Raw genomic sequence first — 24,463 nt, forward strand, 5'->3', positions numbered from 1 at the left:
CATTCAACACAATAATCCCCAGCAGAATGGTGATCAAGCTGCTCGAGCTGGGTGTCAGCCAGTCCACATGCAGATGGATAAGACTTTTTTTTAACAAATCGTCCACAGGCTGGGGGGACACCTCTCATTGACCCTGACAGTCAGCACTGGAGCTCCACAGGGCTGGGTGCTGAGTCCCCTTCTCTATTCACTTTACACATATGACTGCACACCAACCCACAGTACAAATACCATAATAAAATGTGCAGAGGACATTAGTGTGGTGGGAAAATACAGAATGGCAATGAGTCTGCCTATAGGGTTGAGGTCCACAAACCATCAGTATGGTGGCTTCAGTAACAACTTGGCACTCAACACCTCCGAAACAAAGGAAGTCATCATCAACTTTAGGAAACAGGAAGAGGAACCTCCTCCCTTATACATTGGCAGAGACATGGTGGAGAGGGTGACCAGCTTCAAATTCACTGGCACACACATCTCCCAGGACCTCACATGGACTGTCAATACAAGTTCCCTAGTGAAGAAGGTGATGCTGAGGAGAGCTAATTTGTCCCAGCCGCTGCTGGTGTCCTTCTATCACTGCTCCATGGAAAGCATGTTCACTTATGGTATCTTAGTGGGGTGTGCCAGCTGCACTGTGGCTGATAGAAAGCTCTGCAGAGAGTGATGAAGTCAGCTCAGAAAACCATTGGCACACAGCTACCTTCACTTGAGGACATAGTATACAGATCCCGCTGCCTACGTCGGACCACAGACATAATCAAGGACTCACCTCACCCAGGCAACCACTTTTTCCACTCTGCTGCCCTCTGGGAGGCGCTATAGTTCTTTCAAGACCCGTACTTCCAGACTTTTGAACAGTTTCTACCCAAGTGCCATTAAAGAACTGAACTCTGTTAACCAGCTCTAAAGTAACACCTGTACATCTTGGCATGTTCACTAAAACATGCTGACTCGGGTTAGTGCAATACACAGACTGACTATTTATCTCATGTAATAGATATTACGCTTGTTTTTACACTTATGCATACATTATCTATGTTGACTGTGCTGCAAATGTGTGTCTACTTCTTTTTGTCTAATTGTACATTTACTTTTTTTATTTTCTTATTTACTGTTTGTACCACTTGCACTTAATTTTGTTGTGCAGAAAAAAAAGGCATTCATTCATCTGCAGTACAAGTTATCCTTTCACATCGCAGGGAGTCATTTGATTCATGTCTGATTCTGAAAATATCGCTTTATGCATCATTAAGTGTACGTTTAATTCACATACCAGTGTGTCCTGAGGGGTCTCCATCAGGGCAGTGTCTAGGCGGTGGGAGGGGTTTTGGGCGGGGCTAACAGGAGGAGGAGGTGGGGCCACAGAGAAGTTGTGAAGTGAAGACAGTCTAAAGACCTGATCAGGGTCTGGCTTCTCCCCTAAGAACAGAATACATATATAAAGAGGTTAAAGAAATCTACATTTCTGATTTCTGGTTTGGGGGAATGGGGGTGGAAGAATATGTGCAACACAAAAATTTGTGACAATGGACTTTAAAAGGGCTTTCTCTTCTTTACTGCTATAACATATAATGAATTTAGAGTTATGTTGACTATTCAGCTAGTGCAACAACAACTATAAAAGAATTTAACTGCATCAAAACAGTATGCACTTTCCGCTTGCTGCCATAACACAATTTATTTCAACATACAGTACAAAAATATGCACATATTTTTAGTTTATGACACCAAGTGCCGAGCATTTGTCCATCCCCATCCTTTTCATCCAACCAAAGCCCACCAGCATTTATTCTTGTCACCACGGTCTGTGATGCTTGTGTCTTCACTACTCAACAGCTTTCACTTAATTACATTCCATTTCTAGCTGAGACTACAAATCATGTGCGCAAAGGAAAGCATTCTACGTGGAAACGCACAGATAGTAGCTTGCTAATCCAATAGCACACTACCCTGCTCACGTTTCAATGATCATTTTGATGTTACCCACTCCATGCTGAAGGTGATGGGTTACAACACATGAAAAAAAAATACATTGAGTGGTCGCCATTTAATAAAAAGTGATTGAAAATGAGAAATCTAAAACCCACGAACGCCAGAATTCTAGAATGGTTACAATAGTACAGTTTCATTCAGTAGACGCTTTTATCCAAAGTGACGTACATCTGAGAGTTAATACAACACAAGCAAGGACCTAGTCAGGAGGTGACAACACAAGTAAGAGCCAAAAAACTAGGTTCAAGTCTGATAGGACATGGGTGTCAACATGCAGTGCACAAAGGCAATGCACAGGGTGCATAGAAGTGATTTTTAAAAAAAATATATATTAATACCATCAGGTGTGGAGGTGTTCGAGAAAGAGCTGGGTCTTCAACTTCTTCTTAAAGATGGAATGGGACCCAGCTGATCGAACAGAGTTTGGTAACTCATTCCACCACCGGAGAACTACAGAAGAGAAGAGTCTAGCTAGTGACTTAGGGCCCTGTTGTGGTGGAAGTGCCAGGCACCTTTCACTGGCAGAGCGTAGTGAGCGGGACTGAGTGTAGACCTGAATGAGGGAGTTCGGGTAGGGACTGAGTGTAGACCTGAATGAGGGAGTTCAGGTAAGGACTGAGTGTAGACCTGAATGAGGGGGTTCAGGTAGGCGAGAGCCGTTTTAGTTGCCGTTTTGTAAGAGAGTACCAAGGTTCTGAATTTGATGCTGGCAGCAGCTGGGAGCTAGTGGAGGGATATGAACAGCGGGGTGACATGTGGTGTTTTGGGTTGGTTGAAGACCAGACGCGCCACCGCGCTCTGGATCATTTGCTGAGGTTTGAAAGTGCATGCAGGCAGACCTGCCAGTAAGGAGTTGCAGTAGTCAATGCGTGATATTACAAGTCTGTACCAGGAGTTGTGCTGCATGCTCAGACAGGTAGGGTCTGATTTTCCTGATGTTGCAGAGGGAACATCGGCACAACTGAGCAACTGAGGCCACGTGAACCTTAAAGGGTTAGTTGGTCATCAATCATGGTGTAGGGCTGGGCGGTATGTAAATCTTTTCCTATCGCCACCATCAGCCCATCAATCAGTGATGGCTGAAACACACCCCAAGCCCCAGCCATTTTCAGTGAATGTAATTAAATCAAATCAATTTTATTTGTATAGCCCAATATCACAAATTACAAATTTGCCTCAGTGGGTTTAACAGCAACACAAAATCCTGTCCTTGGACCCTCTCATCGGATAAGGAAAAACTCCCTAAAAAACCCTTTAACATGGAGAAAAAATAGGAAGAAACCTCAGGGAGAGCAACAGAGGAGGGATCTCTCTCCCAAGACGGACAGCGTGCAATGGATGTTGTGTTCACTATTCACAATTATAGAAGAGTTCATTGTGAAAAAAGAATACAAAATCCCCTATTTGGGATTTTGGTTTTAAACCAGACGCAAACAGCAAGCCAAAGGACCTATATGCATCTTTGCAAATGAGTAGTGCCAGCAAAAGATTCTAATACTACCAATTTGCATGAGCATTAATATGAAAAATCTTTTTTTTAATAGTTTTTCCATTACATAAAGACACACCAAAGAAAACAAATGCAATGCAGCTGGCAGCAGGCAAAGGTGGGACCGGGACGTGTCAACTTCTGGCATCGCAGATTGGGCCTTAGGACTTGAAATGTCACCTCTCTGGCAGGGAAGGAGCCTGAGCTGGTACAGGAGTGGTACCAATTGATATAGTTGGGCTCACCTCCACACATAGCAGGGGCTCTGGTACCAAACTCCTGGAGAGAGGCTGGACTCAAAGACACACCAAAGAAAACAAAATATACACAAAAAAACAAAAAAAATAAAAAGATCTGGATTGCACCATTTCCACAAAGCCTATATACTTCTGTGACATTCAGTGTATCATTTTTTTATCTACCCCTCCGAGAATTGTCACCTTAACGCGATGGAGGGGTTTGGGTTTCCCAGTGATCCTGGGAGCTGTTGTTGGGGGTAATAGCTCCTGGTAGTGTCTCCCAAGGCAAATTGGTCCCAGAGGAGGGGCCAGACTAAGAGTGATTCCCAAAAAACCTGATGAATTCACAAAAGCAGAGCCACAGCACCTCGCCCAGAAAAGGGAAACTGGGGCAACCTCCTAGAGCCGAACCTGGGAAGGGAGCTCGCCAGTAAGCATCTGGTGGTCAAGCCTTGGCCCATGCAGCCCAGTCGGGCTGAGCCCGAAAAAACAACATTGAGCCAGCACCCCGTGGAAACCAACACCCGCAGGGATGAGCATTGGGGTAGGGTGCAATGCAGGCCGGGCGGCAGGCAAAGGCGGGGACTGGGGCATGCAGACTTCCAGCATCGCAGACTGGTCTTCAGGATGTGGAATGTCACCTCTCTGGCAGGGAAGGAGCCTGAGCTGGTGCGGGAGGTGGAGCGGTACCAACCAGATATAGTTTGGCTCACCTCCACACATAACATGGGCTCTGGTACCAAATTCCTGGAGAGGGGCTGAACTCTTTACTTTTCCGGAGTTGGACAAGGTGACAGGTGCCGGGCGGGTGTGGGGATACTCACAAGTCCCTTGTTGAGCACCGCTGTATTGGAGGCCAGAAGGGCTGCGGCATCATCAGTCACGGAAGCAAAAACTCAGGTGTGGGAAGAGTTCGGCGAGGCTATGGAGGAGGACTTTCAGTTGGCCTCAAGGAAGTTCTGGCAAACTCATGAAGGGGAACCATGGCTTTACTCAGGCTGTGTTCAGCCGGAGAGAGGAACTGCTGACCCAGACTGGGGATGTTGTCAGGCGGTGGAAAGAACACTTTGAGGAGCTCCCGACCCCAGCGAACACATCCTCAGTGGAAGAGGTAGAGTCTGAAGAGTCAGTGGAAGCCCCACCCATATCCCTGGCAGGGGTCTCTGAGGTCGTTAAGAAGTTCCTCGGTGGCAAGGCGCCGGGTGTGGATGAGATTCGCCCTGAGATGCTGTAGGCTCTGCAGTTTGTTCGGCTGTCTTGGCTGACACACCTCTTCCATGTCACGTGGAGGTCAGGGACAGTACCTGTGGAGTGGTAGACTGGGCTGGTGGTCCCCATATTTAAGAAAGGGGACTGGAGGGTGTGCTCCAATTATCGGGGCATCCCACTGCTCAGCCTCCCTGGGAAAGTCTACTCTTGGGTGCTGGAAATGAGGCTCTGACCGACTGTCGAACCTCGGATCCAGGAAGAACAATGCGGATTCCATCCTGGCCGTGGAACAACGGACCAACTCTTTACCCTTGCGGAAGTGCTGAGGGGGACATGGGAGTTTGACCAGCCAATATACATGTGTTTTGTGGAGTTGGAGAAGGCTCACGACCATGTACCCCGGGGCACTCTGTCGGGGGTACAGGGTACCCGGGCAGTTGCAACAACCCATCCGGTCCTTATATAACCAAAGAGAGAGCTGTGTCTGCATTCTCTGCACAAAGTCAAACACGGTTTCGGTGGGTGTCAGACTCCGTCAAGGTTGTCCTTTGTCTCCGATTTTGTTTGTGATATTCATGGACAGGATCTGAAAGCACAGCCAAGGTGAGGAGTGAGTCCATTTTGGGAACCTCAGAATTGCATCTCTGCTCTTTACAGATGATGTGGTTTTGTTAGCTTCATCAGAACGTGACCTCCAGCGCGCACTGGGGCGGTTTACAACTGAGTGTGAAATGGCCGGGATGAGAGTCAGCACCTCCAAGTCTGAGGCCATGGTTCTCTACCGGAAAATGGTGGATTTCTCCCTCCGGGTTGGGAATGACTTGTTGCCTCAAGTGAAGGAGTTCAAGTATCCCGGGGTCTTGTTCATGAGTGAGTGTAGGATGGAGCGGGAGATTGACAGGCGGATTGGTGCAGCATCACCAGTAATGTGGCCGTTGTACAGGACCGTTGTGGTGAACAGGGAGCTGAGCCGGAAGGCAAAGCTCTCAATTTACCAGTCAATCTTTGTTCCAACCCTCACCTCTGGTCATTTGCTTTGGGTAGTGACCGAAAGGTTGAGATCGCTGATACAAGCGGCTGAAATGAGTTTCCTCCATAGGGTGTCTCAGCTCAGCATTGGAGATAGGGTGAGTAGCTCGGACATCCGGAGGGAGCTCCGACTAGAGCTGCTGCTCCTTCACTTCGAAAGGAGCCAGTTGAGGTGGTTCGGGCATCTGATTAGGATCCCTCCTGGGCGCCTTCCCTTGGAGGGTTTCTGGGCATGACCAACTGGGAGGAGACCCTGGGGTAGACCCAGAACTCGCTGGAGGGACTACATGTCCAATTTGGCTTGGGAACACCTTGGGATCCCCCAAGAGGAGCTGGAGGGCGGCGCTAGGGAGAGGGACATCTGGAGTGCCCTACTTAGCTTGCTGCCACGTGACCTGACCCCGGAGAAGCGGCTGATGATGAGATGAGATTTATTTATCTAGTCACTGACATGTAAAAATCGTCCATTTCTCCCATTTTTCTCGACATTGTCCCTCTTGAGTTCTTATCCTGTGAGTTAACAGTTCCATATCATAGTATACTGCATTCACTATTTTCAGCCATGAACCACCATGTTGGTGGTTCTGCTCTGTACCATCATTTCGTAACGGCCATTTTACAAGCTGCCAACAAGATTCTATCCTTTATTACTGTTCATAATGCTGTTATACCACTTGGAATCCATTGTTTGGACCTTTGGTCAAGAATACGATGTCTGTCATAGGCTATCCATCAAAGTAATCTTGAGGTCTTTCTCTAATCTCGTTTTGACGCGTCTTGTCTTGATGCATGTTGAAGGCACAGCGCTTTCGGTTTTTATTTTTCAAAGCCATCCAGCATTTCGAATTTCGCCACAAGAGGACACTGTTACGTAACCTCACATGAACAGGAACAATTTTTGGATCCGTGGAAACATAAAATCCGGGTGAAAATCAGTTTAAACCAATCTGCTCCTTTAAAAAAAATCTGGGTATTTTTTGGTGAAAATTGGTAAAAACCGAAAACGCTGAGCTTTGTGCATGCTCAATAATCCAGGTAAGAAAATCAAAGAAGATTGAATCAGTTCATCTGGCTACAACATTTATTTATTTATTAATTTTTTTGGGAGGGGGGGTTCTCCCTTTTTCTCCCCAATTGTATTTGGCCAATTACCCCACTACTCCGAACTGTCCTGGTTGCTGCTCCACCCCCTTTACTGATCTGGGGATGGCTGCAGACTACTACACGTCTCATCCAATACATGTGGAGCCACCAGCTGCTTCTTTTCACCTGACAGTGTGGAGTTTCGCCAGGAGAACGTAGTGCGTGGGAGGATTAGGTCATTCCCCCCAGTTTCCCGTCCCCCCCGAACAGGCGCCCCGACCGACTAGAGGAGGCGCTAGTGCAGCGACCAGGACACATACCCACATCCGACTTCCCATGCGCAAATGCGGCCAATTCACCCTTCGCTAAGGGCTGCCCCCCTTAGTTACTGTTGCTTAGTCCATCAAGCTGTAACATTATTTTACGGTTAATAAAAGTAATTACTTACCTTGGAGCAGACAAAGCTGTGCTTGTTGATCTTTGAGGGGATCAACTGGATTTGAGGACATCCACATAGCTTTATCCACAGCCTACACTTTTCAGGGTTTGACTTAGGTTTTGGAAAGGGAGAAAACCGTACATCTCCTTCCAACCTCTCCAGATAACAAGTGTCACTGTTACAAGTGCCCCAGGCACTTTAACCATACCTAGCTGAAAGTCCACAAAACCAGCTTGAAAATGAAGAAAATCTGAAACTTTTGCAACAGAGTCAACGGAGTGCCGCCAGGAAAGTGTCCGACCTCTGTCGGAGCCTGTCCCATGCTGCGCTGTGACTGGCCAGTCTGTGTTTTGGGGGCGTTGCTTAGCGAAGGGTGAATTGTGTCTGTAGGGTCACCCAACCAAGCCGGAGGTAACACGGGCATTCAATCCAGCGACCCCCGTGTTGGTAGGCAATGGAATAGACCGCCACACTACCCAGACACCCCAATACAACGTTTATTGAGAGATACGTTTCATCACTCAATTAAGTGATCTCTTCAGTCTAAACTGACTGCAGGTACCCCACCCTTATAAACAATACAGTGACTGCAGGTACCCCCACCCTTATAAACAATACAGTGACTGCAGGTGTCCCCACCCTTATAAACAATACAGTGACTGAAGGTGTCGTCACCCTTATAAACAATACAGTGATTACAGGTGTCCCCACCCTTATAAACAATACAGTGACTGCAGGTATCCCCACCCTTATAAACAATACAGTGACTGCAGATGTCCCCACCCTTATAAACAATACAGTGGCATACTGACCCAAACCAATGACCAGTTTCATATGCAAATATGGGTGCGACCATTAACTAGAGTTTCAATGGCCATGTGTACTATTCACAGAGGAATGCTGGTTTGAACGGGGAGTCAAAGAGGCCATCTATGTTGAGAGAACCACCATCCCTGAACTGGGGGGTGGGGGTGGGAGGCTAAGAGTACATCTGTCACCATCTTGCAATGCTGTGATTGCAACTATTCCCCAGTCCTCCATGAATAGTACACAGGAACACTGTAACTCTAGTTAATGGTCACAACCATATTTGCATATGAAACTGGTCATTGGTTTGAGTCGTTATGCCACTGTATTGTTTATAAGGGTGGGGGTACCTGCAGTCACTGTATTGTTTATAAGGGTGGGGACACCTGCAGTCACTGTATCATTTATAAGGGTGGGGACACCTGCAGTCAGTTGTACTGTATTGTTTAAAAAGGTGGGTGTACCTGCAGTCAGGTGAGACTGAAGAAGTCACTTAGTTGAGTAATGAAGTGTATCTGTCAATAAACATTGTGTCCAGATGAACTGATCAACCTTCTTTGACATGCATAGAGACAGTTTTTGGTCTAGTTTTCAAATATGATTTAGAAAGAAGAAAAAGAAGAAAGAGAGCCACTTTATTTGACATTGTATTCTGAAAATGAATTATTTTTCTGCATTTAATCCATCCTATGTATAGGAGAATAGAATAGAATACTTTGTCATTTGTACATACATACACTGAATTTCACTCTCTGCATTTAAGCCGTCCTAGCTGCTTAGCTAGGTGCAGCGGGCAGCTGCCGTACAGCACGCTGGGACCAACTCCAGTTATTTCTTGCTATTGCCTTGGTCAGGGACAAAGACAGGAGTATTAACCCTAACATGCATGTCTTTCTGATGGTGGAAAGAAACCGCAGCACCCGGAGGAAACCCACACAAACATGGAGAGAACATGCAAACTCCACACAGAAAGGACCTGGGATGGCCCGGGGTTCGAACCCAGCACCTTCTTGCTGTGAGGCAGTAGTGCTAACCACTGGGCCACCAGTGAATTTATGAATTGATGATGCTTTTCAGCAGCAATCGACTGGACAGTAACCAATAAAGATGGGTTATTTGTCATTTAGTCAGTAGCCTGTTTGGAGAAGGACTTGTCAGAAATCAGAGCAACAGAATGTGCTTATGGCCCAACTACAACTGCAAGTTCCTATTCTGGCATGCTTTGACTTGCGCTTTCCAAGTTATTGAGTTGAATTCTCAAGGAAGCAGACTATCAAATCAGCAAAACACAAGGACAAAGATCGTGCAAAAAAAAAAATCAAAAACAATCGCCGATTAACGATATATTGGTCCAATCGTCCAACCCTAGTATGGTGCCTACACACTTTAAGCCAGGTCATGTAATATATACGCACTAATGAACTAACTACCCATCTATCTATGTATTGTAATGCTATTAAACAAGTGCATGTCTTATTGTTTAGCTCAGTTATTTATATATGTTTAACAGTACCACTGACCCTGTGGACTCACAAAGGCATCACAAAAGACATGAATTCACGTCCTATCTGTGTGCTGTGTCTTACCTAGGTGACAGAGGTTTTGGAAAGGCGACCAGAGAAAGGGGTTGAGAGTTAAACTCCTCTGATAACACTCTGACCCTTTGGCAACACGATCTGTCTTACTGTTAACAGATAAAGAGAGAGACAGGTACACAGAGAGAGAAACATGGTAACAAAATACTATTAAGTCATTATCATTATCATCATAGCGTGGAGAGGTTAAGGAAGGTTTAACTTGAATAAGAGGATCATGTGCTTGGGCAGAAAGCACCACAGTGGATGTTTTGTTGTGTTGAATCAGAAGCAAGTAATGAGTGAAGGTGGTGAGAAGAGAAGGTGGTGAGAAGACAACATCACTTATGCAACACAGCAGGAAGCAGGTAATAAGTGAAGGTGGTGAGAAGACAACATCACTTATGCAACACAGCAGGAAGCAGGTAATAAGTGAAGGTGGTGAGAAGACAACATCACTTGTGCAACACACAGCAGGAAGCAGGTAATGAGTGAAGGTGGTGAAAAGAGAAGGTGGTGAGAAGACAACATTACTCATGCAACACACAGCAGGAAGCAGGTAATGAGTGAAGGTGGTGAGAAGACAACATCACTTATGCAACACAGCAGGAAGCAGATAATGAGTGAAGGTGGTGAGAAGAGAAGGTGGTGAGAAGACAACATCACTTATGCAACACACAGCAGAAAGCAGGTAATTCTACTCTACTTGTGTGTCCTTTCTTCCCTCTGACACACAAGTAGAGACACGCATTGGTGTGCTTGACTGACATCTCGGAGTGGATGGCGACACACCACCTGAAGCTCAGTCTGGACAAGACAGAGCTGATGTTCCTCCCATGGAAAGGTTGCCCACACCGAGACCTGGCCATCACTATTGACAACACCGTGGTGACACCAACTCGGACTGTGAGGAATCTGGGTGTGATCCTGGACGACCAACTGTCGTTTGCTGCAAACATTGCATCGGTTGCTCGCTCATGCAGATTTCACCTCTACAACATCAGGAGGATTTGCCCATTCCTCACAGACGAGACGGCACAGGTGCTCATCCAGGCTCTGGTCTTCTCCCGCCTGGACTACGGCAACTCCCTCCTTGCTGGCGCCCCGGCATCGGCCATCAGACCTCTGCATCTTGTTCAGAAAGCTGCAGCTCGTCTGGTGTTCAACCACCCTAAGTTCTCCCACACAACTCCCCTTCTCATGTCCCTACACTGGCTCCCAGTAGCTGCTCGCATCCAGTTTAAGACTCTGGTGCTAGCCTACTGGGCAGTGAAAGGAACAGCTCCTTCCTATCTCAAAGCCATGGTGAAGCCCTACACCCCCGCCCGACCACTTCACTCTGCTGCCTCGGGACGCCTGGTTGCCCCGTCGCTCAGAGGCCCCTGCTGCCGATCAACCCGGTCACGGCTCTGTTCTGTCCTGGCCCCACAGTGGTGGAATGAACTCCCCACTGATGTCAGGACAGCGGAGTCGCTGCCCATCTTTCGGCGCAGGTTGAAAACTCACCTCCTCAAGAATTACTACCCTGTTACTTGTTCTTAGCACTTATTGTATTCAGTCATTTAAAAAAAAAAATCTTTCTTGCACTTTTACTTTAGCACTCGTTTTGCTCTTAGATGCTTGTTTGATGCTCTTATGACCTCTGATGACTAGTAGATCTCCTGATTTCTTACGTTAAATGCACTTATCGTAAGTTGCTTTGGATAAAAGCGTCGGCTAAATGACTGTAATGTAATGTAATGTAATGTAATGAGTGAAGGTGGTGAGAAGACAACATCACTTATGCAACACACAGCAGGAAGCAGGTAATGAGCGAAGGTGGTGAGAAGACAATATCATTTATGCAACACACACGAGAAAGCAGGTAATGAGTGAAGGTGGTGAGAAGACAACATCACTTGTGCAACACACACCAGGAAGTACTGCCATGGTTCAGTCTTGCTAAATCCAAACCATGTAGCAGTAGCTCTGACTGCTAGTACTAGAAGCAGTACTTCTAGTTATGGACTATTACACTTAGTCATTAGCAGTAGCTTTAGGAGTACTATCAGTTAGTAATGGTAGTACTAGCAATATTACTTACCAGTATATGTGTCCAAGCAGTGAGAGGGTGAAGGAGGCAGAGTCTCCAAACTCTGTAATGATGTCATCCTGACTCTTCTGTTTATTAAGAACTCCACCCGTTAAAACTTGTTCTCCTTCAGCGAGCCTGACACACAAAAACACACACACACGCACACGCACACGCACACACACACACACACACACACACACACACACACACACACACACACACACACACACACACACACAGCGTGTTAGTTCAAGCTCCTCCTGTCCTATGAGCTCTGACACAGGCAGGCGGGTGCCTGCAGCGGTATCGCAGACAGGCAGACGGGTGCCTGCAGCGGTCTCAGGGTAGACAGGCAGGCAGACGGGTGCCTGCAGCGGTCTCAGGGCAGCCAGGCAGGCTGACGGGTGCCTGCAGCAGTCTCAGGGCAGACAGTGTGTACTTCATAACTTCACTTTCATTGTTTCTTCCAGTTAAATGTTCTTATTTACTAAACACTTTCATGGAGAGCAACTAACAAGAAAGGCAGCAAGTACTAATTACACACAAACCTGCAGACATACTATGTAGAGTGTAGTGATTTGTGTGTACACTGTCAACATATTTAGCATGTATACAGGTGTGTATTTACAATATAAACATGTATGCAGGGTGTACTGATACAGCACAGTTGCATACATAGATATAAGCACCTATTTTGTAATTATAAATAAATCATGACAATAGACAAATACCCCCCCCCCCCCGGACCGTTAGCGATCACATCTTTTTGAATTTTGAATGTCGCACCTCTCCCTTCCCCACTGGACGTTGTACACGTGATGTGCATGACAAGGCAGTAAATGGTATGTTCTTTACCCAGTAGCTTTACTGACAGCTGATGATTGTTTATGGCATGAAACAGGCTTGTACAGTCTCATACAACAGGCTTGTACTGTCTCATACAGAATTTACTTCACTCACTGGATTTTATATATATATATATATATATATATATATATATATATATGTGTGTGTGTGTGTGTGTGTGTGTGTGTGTGTGTGTATCGGGTGCACTTACTTGCTAAGTTCAACACAGCACTTGGCTAGCAGGTATCGGCATTGTGGTGTAGAGCAGCTATGAGCCTTCAGCAGCCTGTAGGCCTTATAGGGCTTTCCTGAACGATAGTAGCAGGTAGCCAACAGGTAGAGTGCTTCCTCCGAGTGTACTGCAGACAGAAAGAGATATATAGAGACACAGAGAGACAGAGACAGACAGACAGAGACAGAGACAGACAGAGAGGGAGACAGAGAGAGAAGATCATTATCTTCTTCTGGAAGATAATGATCTTGGTTTTCTGTCTCAATGAATTTACCAACCACTGTTCTGCCGCCGAGATTACAGAGTATAGATTATGACTAGTTGATAACTTAATTGATTATGACCAATGACTATTGCAAACTGTTCTCTTCTCTGACATGTCTTTTCTCTCTCTGAATGATGTCTTCTCCTTTCTCTTTTTCTGTGTTTGAATGGTGTCATGTGAGTCTCCCTTGTGTGCACGTGCAGTCGGTTCTCCTCCCAGGTCTCCGTGGTGATGGTGGTTGCCATTTGGATGCTGCCTGCCCTTTCTTCTTTTTTTTTTTTACATGATGATGCTGGTCACGTGGCTTGGGTCCTGGACTGTTCCAATGGTATCTGGACACTGCTTGGCATCCTGTGCATCATATTCTTCATAAATTTTATGTCCATTATAATTCTGTTATCCTCTTTCAATGTTGTATTATGTAAATTGCGTGAACACAACATCCATTGCACGCTGTCCGTCTTGGGAGAGAGAGCCCTCCTCTGTTGTTCTCCCTGAGGTTTCTTCCTATTTTTTCTCCCTGTTAAAGGGTTGTTTTTTTTAGGGAGTTGTTCCTTATCCGATGAGAGGGTCTAAGGACAGGATGTTGTGTTGCTGTTAAGCCCACTGAGGCAAATATGTAATTTGTGATATTGGGCTATACAAATAAAACTGATTTGATTTGAGTTGATCTTCCAGAAGAAGCCCAGATGTCAGGAAAATAGATACCAGTTGACTCTAGGTAGCATCACCTTAGAGCACACGATGCAGTATACTTACCTTGGTCTAATTATTACAGCATCGGGGAGTTTCAGTAGGGCAGTGATTAACCTAAAACAAAAAGCTGGCAGAGCTCTATATGCACTTAAAAATGAATTCTTTAACATTGATATACCAATCTCCATCTGGTGCAAACTGTTTGATGGTGTAATTCTGCCCATTGCGCGATATGGAAGTGAGATATGGGGTCCACTCAGTCTTTCCAGCTACACTAGATGGGACAAGCATCCAGCAGAAACCCTACATGCTGAATTCTGTAGAATGATTCTGAAAATACAAAGGAAAACACCAAACGATGCATGTAGGGCAGAATTAGGCCGGTTTCCATTATTGATAAATGTACAAAAAAGATCTCTAAATTTCTGGATGCACTTAAATACAAGCCCAACAAATACATTGCACTCTAAAGCTCTGAAAACCCAAGAACTGAACCCCGAAAAGAGTCCCCTGAAGCAGTTGGTTCTGAGACTCCCTAACCCTTTAACAAATACTAAGACCAACCAACCTCAGGCCAGCACTGCATTCCAAACCAACATGAGGATAAATCAGCTATAAAACAAACATGAGGATAAATCAGCTACAAAATAAACAAACATGAGGATAAATCAGCTATAAAACAAACCAACATGAGGATAAATCAGCTATAAAACAAACCAACATGAGGATAAATCAGCTATAAAACAAACCAACATGAGAATAAATCAGACTATAAAACAAACCAACATGAGGATAAATCAGCTATAAAACAAACCAACATGAGGATAAATCAGCTATAAAACAAACCAACATGAGGATAAATCAGCTATAAAACAAACCAACATGAGGATAAATCAGCTATAAAACAAACCAACATGAGGATAAATCAGCTATAAAACAAACAAACATGAGGATAAATCAGCTACAAAATAAACAAACATGAGGATAAATCAGCTATAAAACAAACCAACATGAGAATAAATCAGACTATAAAACAAACCAACATGAGGATAAATCAGACTATAAAACAAACAAACATGAGGATAAATCAGCTTTTAAACAAACCAACATGAGGATAAATCAGCTATAAAACAAACCAACATGAGGATAAATCAGCTATAAAACAAACCAACATGAGGATAAATCAGCTATAAAACAAACAAACATGAGGATAAATCAGCTATAAAACAAACCAACATGAGGATAAATCAGCTATAAAACAAACAAACATGAGGATAAATCAGCTATAAAACAAACCAACATGAGGATAAATCAGCTATAAAACAAACCAACATGAGAACAAATCAGCTATAAAACAAACAAACATGAGGATAAATCAGACTATAAAACAAAGCAAAAACAATTATCTGAAACATTGGAACGCTGAAATCAAAACTCAGAACAAACTAGAAGTCTATCGGGCCCTAAAGACAAACTATGATTTGGAAGAATACCTCTTAACTGTCAGAGACAGGAAGCAGCGACAGATCCTCACCAAATACAGGCTCAGTGACCACAGTCTAGCCATTGAAAAGGGAATACATAAAAAGATGTGGCTGCCAAAAGAGCATCGAACATGTGGTCAGTGCATGACAGATGAGGTGGAGACAGAGATGCACTTCCTCCTTAAATGTGACAAATTTGAAAAACAGCGCCGGGCTTTTGTCAAGGAGCTGGAACATGTGATTCCAGAGTAGCAGGAAATGGACGACGCAGGTAAGCTGCGGGTGGTCCTGGGAGGGGGGCCAGCGGCGAGCATTGCAGCAAGATTTATATTTTCCTGCCACAACCTGAGAGACAGTGGGTGACGGCACCTATAGCTACTGTTATTGTTTGATATAATAATCATTGTAGTTGTTGCTGTTATTATTATATTCATTGTTGTATTGTGTTGTTGTTTTACATGCTTTGGCAATATGTACACGTATGTCATGCCGATAAAGCAAATATTGAATTGAACTGACAGAGAGAGAGCGACAGAGAGAGAGAGAGAGAGGGAGAGACAGAGAGACAGAGACAGACAGAGAGAGAGAGACAGACAGAGAGGGAGACAGAGAGAGAGCGACAGAGAGACACACACAGAGACCGAGAGAGAGACAGACAGAGAGACAGACCGAGACAGAATCAGAGAGAGACAGAGACCCACAGAGACAGAGAGACACACACAAAGAGACAAAGAGAGAGACAAAGAGAGAGAGAGACAAATCTTTACATTAACAGGTTACCAACCATTGACAGGGTATGTGTTGGGAGTTTTTGGCGCTGACCAACATTTTCAGTTGGTCAGACATGGTCCATGATCACCCACATGGTTTCTGCAAGATCAGGAAGACATGGTCCATGATCACTCATATGGTATTGGTAAGATCAGGAAGACATGGTCCATGATCACTCATATGGTTTTGGTAAGATCAGGAAGACATGGTCCATGATAACCCACATAGTTTTAGTAAGATAAGGAAGATGTGGTCCATGATCACCCACACGGTTTCTGTAAGATCAGGAAGACATGGTCCATGATCATCTACATGGTTTCTGTAAGATCAGGAAGACACGGTCCATGATCACCCACATGGTTTTGGTAAGATCAGGAAGACGTGGTCAATGATCATCCACATGGTTTCTGCAAGATCAGGAAGACGTGGTTCATGATCACCCACATGGTTTCTGTAAGATCAGGAAGACATGGTCCATGATCACCCACATGGTTTCGGTAAGATCAGGAAGACATGGTCCATGATCACCCACATGGTTTCTGTAAGATCAGGAAGGCGTGCTCCATGATCACCCACATGGTTTCGGTAAGATCAGGAAGACATGGTCCATGATCACCATCATGGTTTCTGTGAGATCAGGAAGACATGGTCCATGATCACCATCATGGTTTTGGTAAGATCAGGAAGATGTGGTCCCTGATCACCCACATGGTTTCTGTAAGATCAGGAAGACATGGTCCATGATCACCCACATGGTTTCTGTGAGATCAGGAAGACATGGTCCATGATCACCAAAATGGTTTTGGTAAGATCAGGAAGAGGTGGTCCATGATCACAAACATGGTTTCTGCAAGATCAGGAAGACGTGGTCCATGATCACCTACATGGTTTCTGTAAGATCAGGAAGACACGGTCCATGATCACCCACATGGTTTTGGTAAGATCAGGAAGACATGGTCCATGATCATCCACATGGTTTCTGCAAGATCAGGAAGACGTGGTTCATGATCACCCACATGGTTTCTGTAAGATCAGGAAGACATGGTCCATGATCATCCACATGGTTTTGGTAAGATCAGGAAGACGTGGTCCATGATCACTCACATGGTTTCTGTAAGATCAGGAAGACATGGTCCATGATCAACCACATGGTTTCGGTAAGATCAGGAAGACATGGTCCATGATCACCCACATGGTTTCTGTAAGATCAGGAAGGCGTGCTCCATGATCACCCACATGGTTTCGGTAAGATCAGGAAGACGTGGTCCATGATCACCATCATGGTTTCTGTGAGATCAGGAAGACATGGTCCATGATCACCCACATGGTTTTGGTAAGATCAGGAAGACGTGGTCAATAATCATCCACATGGTTTCTGCAAGATCAGGAAGACGTGGTTCATGATCACCCACATGGTTTCTGTAAGATCAGGAAGACATGGTCCATGATCACCCACATGGTTTCGGTAAGATCAGGAAGACATGGTCCATGATCACCCACATGGTTTCTGTAAGATCAGGAAGGCGTGCTCCATGATCACCCACATGGTTTCGGTAAGATCAGGAAGACATGGTCCATGATCACCATCATGGTTTCTGTGAGATCAGGAAGACATGGTCCATGATCACCATCATGGTTTTGGTAAGATCAGGAAGATGTGGTCCCTGATCACCCACATGGTTTCTGTAAGATCAGGAAGACATGGTCCATGATCACCCACATGGTTTCTGTGAGATCAGGAAGACATGGTCCATGATCACCAAAATGGTTTTGGTAAGATCAGGAAGAGGTGGTCCATGATCACAAACATGGTTTCTGCAAGATCAGGAAGACGTGGTCCATGATCACCTACATGGTTTCTGTAAGATCAGGAAGACACGGTCCATGATCACCCACATGGTTTTGGTAAGATCAGGAAGACATGGTCCATGATCATCCACATGGTTTCTGCAAGATCAGGAAGACGTGGTTCATGATCACCCAAATGGTTTCTGTAAGATCAGGAAGACATGGTCCATGATCATCCACATGGTTTTGGTAAGATCAGGAAGACGTGGTCCATGATCACTCACATGGTTTCTGTAAGATCAGGAAGACATGGTCCATGATCACCCACATGGTTTCGGTAAGATCAGGAAGACATGGTCCATGATCACCCACATGGTTTCTGTAAGATCAGGAAGGCGTGCTCCATGATCACCCACATGGTTTCGGTAAGATCAGGAAGACGTGGTCCATGATCACCATCATGGTTTCTGTGAGATCAGGAAGACATGGTCCATGATCACCCACATGGTTTTGGTAAGATCAAGAAGATGTGGTCCCTGATCATCCACATGGTTTCTGTAAGATCAGGAAGACATGGTCCATGATCACCCACATGGTTTCTGTAAGATCAGGAAGACATGGTCCATGATCACCCACACGGTTTTGGCAAGATCAGGAAGACATGGTCCATGATCACCCACATGGTTTCTGTAAGATCAGGAAGACATGGTCCATGATCACCCACATGGTTTTGGCAAGATCAGGAAGACATGGTCCATGATCACCAAAATGGTTTTGGTAAGATCAGGTAGAGGTGGTCCATGATCACCAACATGGTTTCTGCAAGATCAGGAAAACGTGGTCCATGATCACTCACATAGTTTTGGTAAGATCAGGAAGACATGGTCCATGATCACCCACATGGTTTTGGTATTAACAGGAAGACTAATTCATTAAATCAACTCAGAATAAAAAAAAGATCTTTTGCTGCCTATCCAAGCATCCAAGCTGGAGTGAGTCAGGACAGAACGTTGTGCTCCTAGACTCAGATGAGAGCCTTCATCTATACAGAAGCACCACAATGATCACATCTTAGTGATCAAGCACATAACAGGAAGTAAACATGAAGAGAGCACACTACATCAGTAAGTGTGTGTGTGTGTGTGTGTGTGTGTGTGTGTGTGTGTGTGTGTGTGTGTGTGTGTGTGTGTGTGTGTGTGTGTGTGTGTGTGTGTGTGTGTTACCCTCTGCATAGAGCCTTTCAGCCAGGAAGACAGCATCCAGGTAGGCATAGTGGTTCAGGGCCTGCCACACTGCCGCCTATAACATGTACACAAGTGCAGAAACACAGACACACAATGTTAAAACAGTAGCCAAAATCAACATAGTAATACTAGTTATCATCTCACTCAGGCTCATTGAAACATCAACATAGTACTACTTATCATCTGACCCAGGCTCACTGAAACATCAACATAGTACTAGTTATCATCTGACTCAGGCTCAATGAAACATCAACATAGTACTAGTTATCATCTGACTCTGACTCACTGAAACATCAACATAGTACTAGTTATCGTCTGACTCTGACTCACTGAAATATCAACACAGTATTAGTTATAATCTCACTCAGGCTCACTGAAACATAAAATTTTTATTAATACTGTTGTCATCTTACAACCCAACAGAGTAGACCTGTTGTCTGACTCAGGCTCACTGAAACATCAGCATAGTAGTACTAGTTATCGTCTGAATCAGGCTCACTAAAACAACAATATAGTACTAGGTATCATTTGACTCAGACTCACTGAAACATCAACATTGTACTAGATATTATCTGACTCAGGCTTACTGAAACAACAGTATAGTACTAGTTATCATCTGAATCTGACTCACTGAAACAGCAACATGGTACTAGTTATCATCCGACTCACTGAAACATCAAAATAGTACTAGTTATCATCTGATTCTGACTCACTGAAACATCAACATAGTACTAGTTATCATCTGACTCTGACTCACTGAAACATCAACATAGTACTAGTTATTCTCTGACTCAGGCTCACTGAAACAACAATATAGTACTAGGTATCATCTGACTCAGGCTCACTGAAACATCAACAGAGTAGTACTAGTTATCATTAGACTCAGGCTCACTGAAACATCAACAGAGTAGTACTAGTTATCATCTGAATCAGGCTCACAGAAACATCAACAAAGTAGTACCAGTTATCATCTGACCCAGGCTCACTGAAACATCAACATAGTACTAGTTATCATCTGACTCAGGCTCACTGAAACAACAATATAGTACTAGTTATCATCTGACTCAGGCTCACTGAAACATCAACAGAGTAGTACTAGTTATCATTAGACTCAGGCTCACTGAAACATCAACAGAGTAGTACTAGTTATCATCTGAATCAGGCTCACAGAAACATCAACAAAGTAGTAACAGTTATCATCTGACTCAGGCTCACTGAAACATCAACATAGTACTAGGTATCATTTGACTCAGGCTCACTGAAACATCAACATAGTAGTACTAGTTATCATCTGACTCAGGCTCACTGAATCATCAACATAGTACTAGTTATCATCTGACTCAGGCTCACTGAAACAACAATATAGTACTAGTTATCATCTGACTCAGGCTCACTGAAACATCAACAAAGTAGTACTAGTTATCATCTGACTCAGGCTCACTTAACATCAACGTAGTACTGGTTATCATCTGACTCAGGCTCACTGAAACATCAACAAAGTACTAGTTATCATCTGACTCAGGCTCACTGAAACAACAATATAGTACTAGGTATCATCTGACTCAGGCTCACTGAAACATCAACAGAGTAGTACTAGTTATCATCTGACTCAGGCTCACTGAAACATCAACATAGTAGTACTAGTTATCATCTGACTCAGGCTCACTAAAACATCAACAAAGTAGTACTAGTTATCATCTGACTCAGGCTCACTTAAACATCAACATAGTAGTACTAGTTATCATATGACTCAGGCTCACTGAAACATCAACAGAGTAGTACTAGTTATCATCTGACTCAGGCTCACTGAAACATCAACAGAGTAGTACTAGTTATCATCTGACTCAGGCTCACTGAAACATCAACATAGTACGAGTTATCATCTGACTCAGGCTCACTGAAACATCAACATAGTAGTACGAGTTATCATCTGACTCAGGCTCACTGAAACATCAACATAGTAGTACTAGTTATTATCTGACAGGCTCACTGAAACATCAACAGAGTAGTACTAGTTATCATCTGACTCAGGCTCACTGAAACATCAACAGAGTAGTACTAGTTATCATCTGACTCAGGCTCACTGAAACATCAACAAAGTAGTACTAGTTATCATCTGACTCAGGCTCACTGAAACATCAACATAGTAGTACTAGTTATCATCTGACTCAGGCTCACTGAAACATCAACATAGTACGAGTTATCATCTGACTCAGGCTCACTGAAACATCAACATAGTAGTACTAGTTATCATCTGACTCAGGCTTACTGAAACATCAACATAGTAGTACTAGTTATCATCTGACTCCGGCTCACTGAAATATCAACATAGTACTAGTTATCATCTGACTCAGGCTCACTGAAACATCAACAAAGTAGTACTAGTTATCATATGACTCAGGCTCACTGAAACATCAACAAAGTAGTCCTAGTTATCATCTGACTCAGGCTCACAGAAACATCAACAAAGTAGTACCAGTTATCATCTGACCCAGGCTCACTGAAACATCAACATAGTACTAGTTATCATCTGACTCAGGCTCACTGAAACATCAACATAGTACTAGTTATCATCTGACTCAGGCTCACTGAAACAACAATATAGTACTAGGTATCATCTGACTCAGGCTCACTGAAACATCAACAGAGTAGTACTAGTTATCATTAGACTCAGGCTCACTGAAACATCAACAGAGTAGTACTAGTTATCATCTGACTCAGGCTCACTGAAACATCAACAGAGTAGTACTAGTTATCATCTGACTCAGGCTCACTGAAACATCAACAGAGTAGTACTAGTTATCATCTGACTCAGGCTCACTGAAACATCAACATAGTACGAGTTATCATCTGACTCAGGCTCACTGAAACATCAACATAGTAGTACTAGTTATCATCTGACTCAGGCTCACTGAAACATCAACATAGTAGTACTAGTTATCATCTGACTCAGGCTCACTGAAACATCAATAGAGTAGTACTAGTTATCATCTGACTCAGGCTCACTGAAACATCAACAGAGTAGTACTAGTTATCATCTGACTCAAGCTCACTGAAACATCAACAAAGTAGTACTAGTTATCATCTGACTCAGGCTCACTGAAACATAAACAGAGTAGTACTAGTTATCATCTGACTCAGGCTCACTGTAACATCAACAAAGTAGTCCTAGTTATCATCTGACTCAGGCTCACAGAAACATCAACAAAGTAGTACCAGTTATCATCTGACCCAGGCTCACTGAAACATCAACATAGTACTAGTTATCATCTGACTCAGGCTCACTGAAACATCAACAGAGTACTAGTTATCATCTGACTCAGGCTCACTGAAACAACAATATAGTACTAGGTATCATCTGACTCAGGCTCACTGAAACATCAACAGAGTAGTACTAGTTATCATTAGACTCAGGCTCACTGAAACATCAACAGAGTAGTACTAGTTATCATCTGAATCAGGCTCACAGAAACATCAACAAAGTAGTACCAGTTATCATCTGACTCAGGCTCACTGAAACATCAACATAGTACTAGGTATCATTTGACTCAGGCTCACAGAAACATCAACAAAGTAGTACCAGTTATCATCTGACTCAGGCTCACTGAAACATCAATATAGTACTAGGTATCATTTGACTCAGGCTCACTGAAACATCAACATAGTAGTACTAGTTATCATCTGACTCAGGCTCACTGAATCATCAACATAGTACTAGTTATCATCTGACTCAGGCTCACTGAAATAACAATATAGTACTAGTTATCATCTGACTCAGGCTCACTGAAACATCAACAAAGTAGTACTAGTTATCATCTGACTCAGGCTCACTGAACATCAACGTAGTACTGGTTATCATCTGACTCAGGCTCACTGAAACATCAACAAAGTACTAGTTATCATCTGACTCAGGCTCACTGAAATATCAACATAGTACTAGTTATCATCTGACTCAGGCTCACTGAAACAACAATATAGTACTAGTTATCATCTGACTCAGGCTCACTGAAACATCAACAAAATAGTACTAGTTATCATCTGACTCAGGCTCACTGAAACATCAACAAAGTACTAGTTATCATCTGACTCAGGCTCACTGAAACAACAATATAGTACTAGGTATCATCTGACTCAGGCTCACTGAAACATCAACAGAGTAGTACTAGTTATCATCTGACTCAGGCTCACTGAAACATCAACATAGTAGTACTAGTTATCATCTGACTCAGGCTCACTAAAACATCAACAAAGTAGTACTAGTTATCATCTGACTCAGGCTCACTGAAACATCAACATAGTAGTACTAGTTATCATATGACTCAGGCTCACTGAAACATCAACAGAGTAGTACTAGTTATCATCTGACTCAGGCTCACTGAAACATCAACAGAGTAGTACTAGTTATCATCTGACTCAGGCTCACTGAAACATCAACATAGTACGAGTTATCATCTGACTCAGGCTCACTGAAACATCAACATAGTAGTACGAGTTATCATCTGACTCAGGCTCACTGAAACATCAACATAGTAGTACTAGTTATCATCTGACAGGCTCACTGAAACATCAACAGAGTAGTACTAGTTATCATCTGACTCAGGCTCACTGAAACATCAACATAGTAGTACTAGTTATCATCTGACTCAGGCTGACTGAAACATCAATAGAGTAGGACTAGTTATCATCTGACTCAGGCTCACTGAAACATCAACAGAGTAGTACTAGTTATCATCTGACTCAGGCTCACTGAAACATCAACAAAGTAGTACTAGTTATCATCTGATTCAGGCTCACTGAAACATCAACATAGTAGTACTAGTTATCATCTGACTCCGGCTCACTGAAATATTAACATAGTACTAGTTATCATATGACTCAGGCTCACTGAAACATCAACAAAGTAGTACTAGTTATCATCTGACTCAGGCTCACAGAAACATCAACAGAGTAGTACTAGTTATCATCTGACTCAGGCTCACTGAAACATCAACATAGTACGAGTTATCATCTGACTCAGGCTCACTGAAACATCAACATAGTAGTACGAGTTATCATCTGACTCAGGCTCACTGAAACATCAACATAGTAGTACTAGTTATCATCTGACAGGCTCACTGAAACATCAACAGAGTAGTACTAGTTATCATCTGACTCAGGCTCACTGAAACATCAACATAGTAGTACTAGTTATCATCTGAC

General features: G+C 43.7%; 1 protein-coding gene across 1 annotated transcript in view; it reads right to left on the reverse strand.

Moving 5' to 3' along the window:
- cdc27 (cell division cycle 27) overlaps nucleotides 1–24,463 on the reverse strand; it is a 104,273-nt gene that overhangs the window by 53,364 nt on the left and 26,446 nt on the right. The window contains exons 2-6 of the mRNA XM_056287546.1: nucleotides 19,244–19,319; nucleotides 12,996–13,143; nucleotides 11,948–12,073; nucleotides 9,877–9,974; nucleotides 1,277–1,422 (exon numbers count right to left, since the gene is read on the reverse strand). Of these exons, the coding sequence (XP_056143521.1) occupies nucleotides 1,277–1,422; nucleotides 9,877–9,974; nucleotides 11,948–12,073; nucleotides 12,996–13,143; nucleotides 19,244–19,319 (594 nt within the window). The remainder of the gene's footprint in view (nucleotides 1–1,276; nucleotides 1,423–9,876; nucleotides 9,975–11,947; nucleotides 12,074–12,995; nucleotides 13,144–19,243; nucleotides 19,320–24,463) is intronic.

Source organism: Lampris incognitus, chromosome 10, assembly GCF_029633865.1.
Source record: "Lampris incognitus isolate fLamInc1 chromosome 10, fLamInc1.hap2, whole genome shotgun sequence".
NCBI classification, from domain to species: Eukaryota; Metazoa; Chordata; class Actinopteri; order Lampriformes; family Lampridae; genus Lampris; species Lampris incognitus.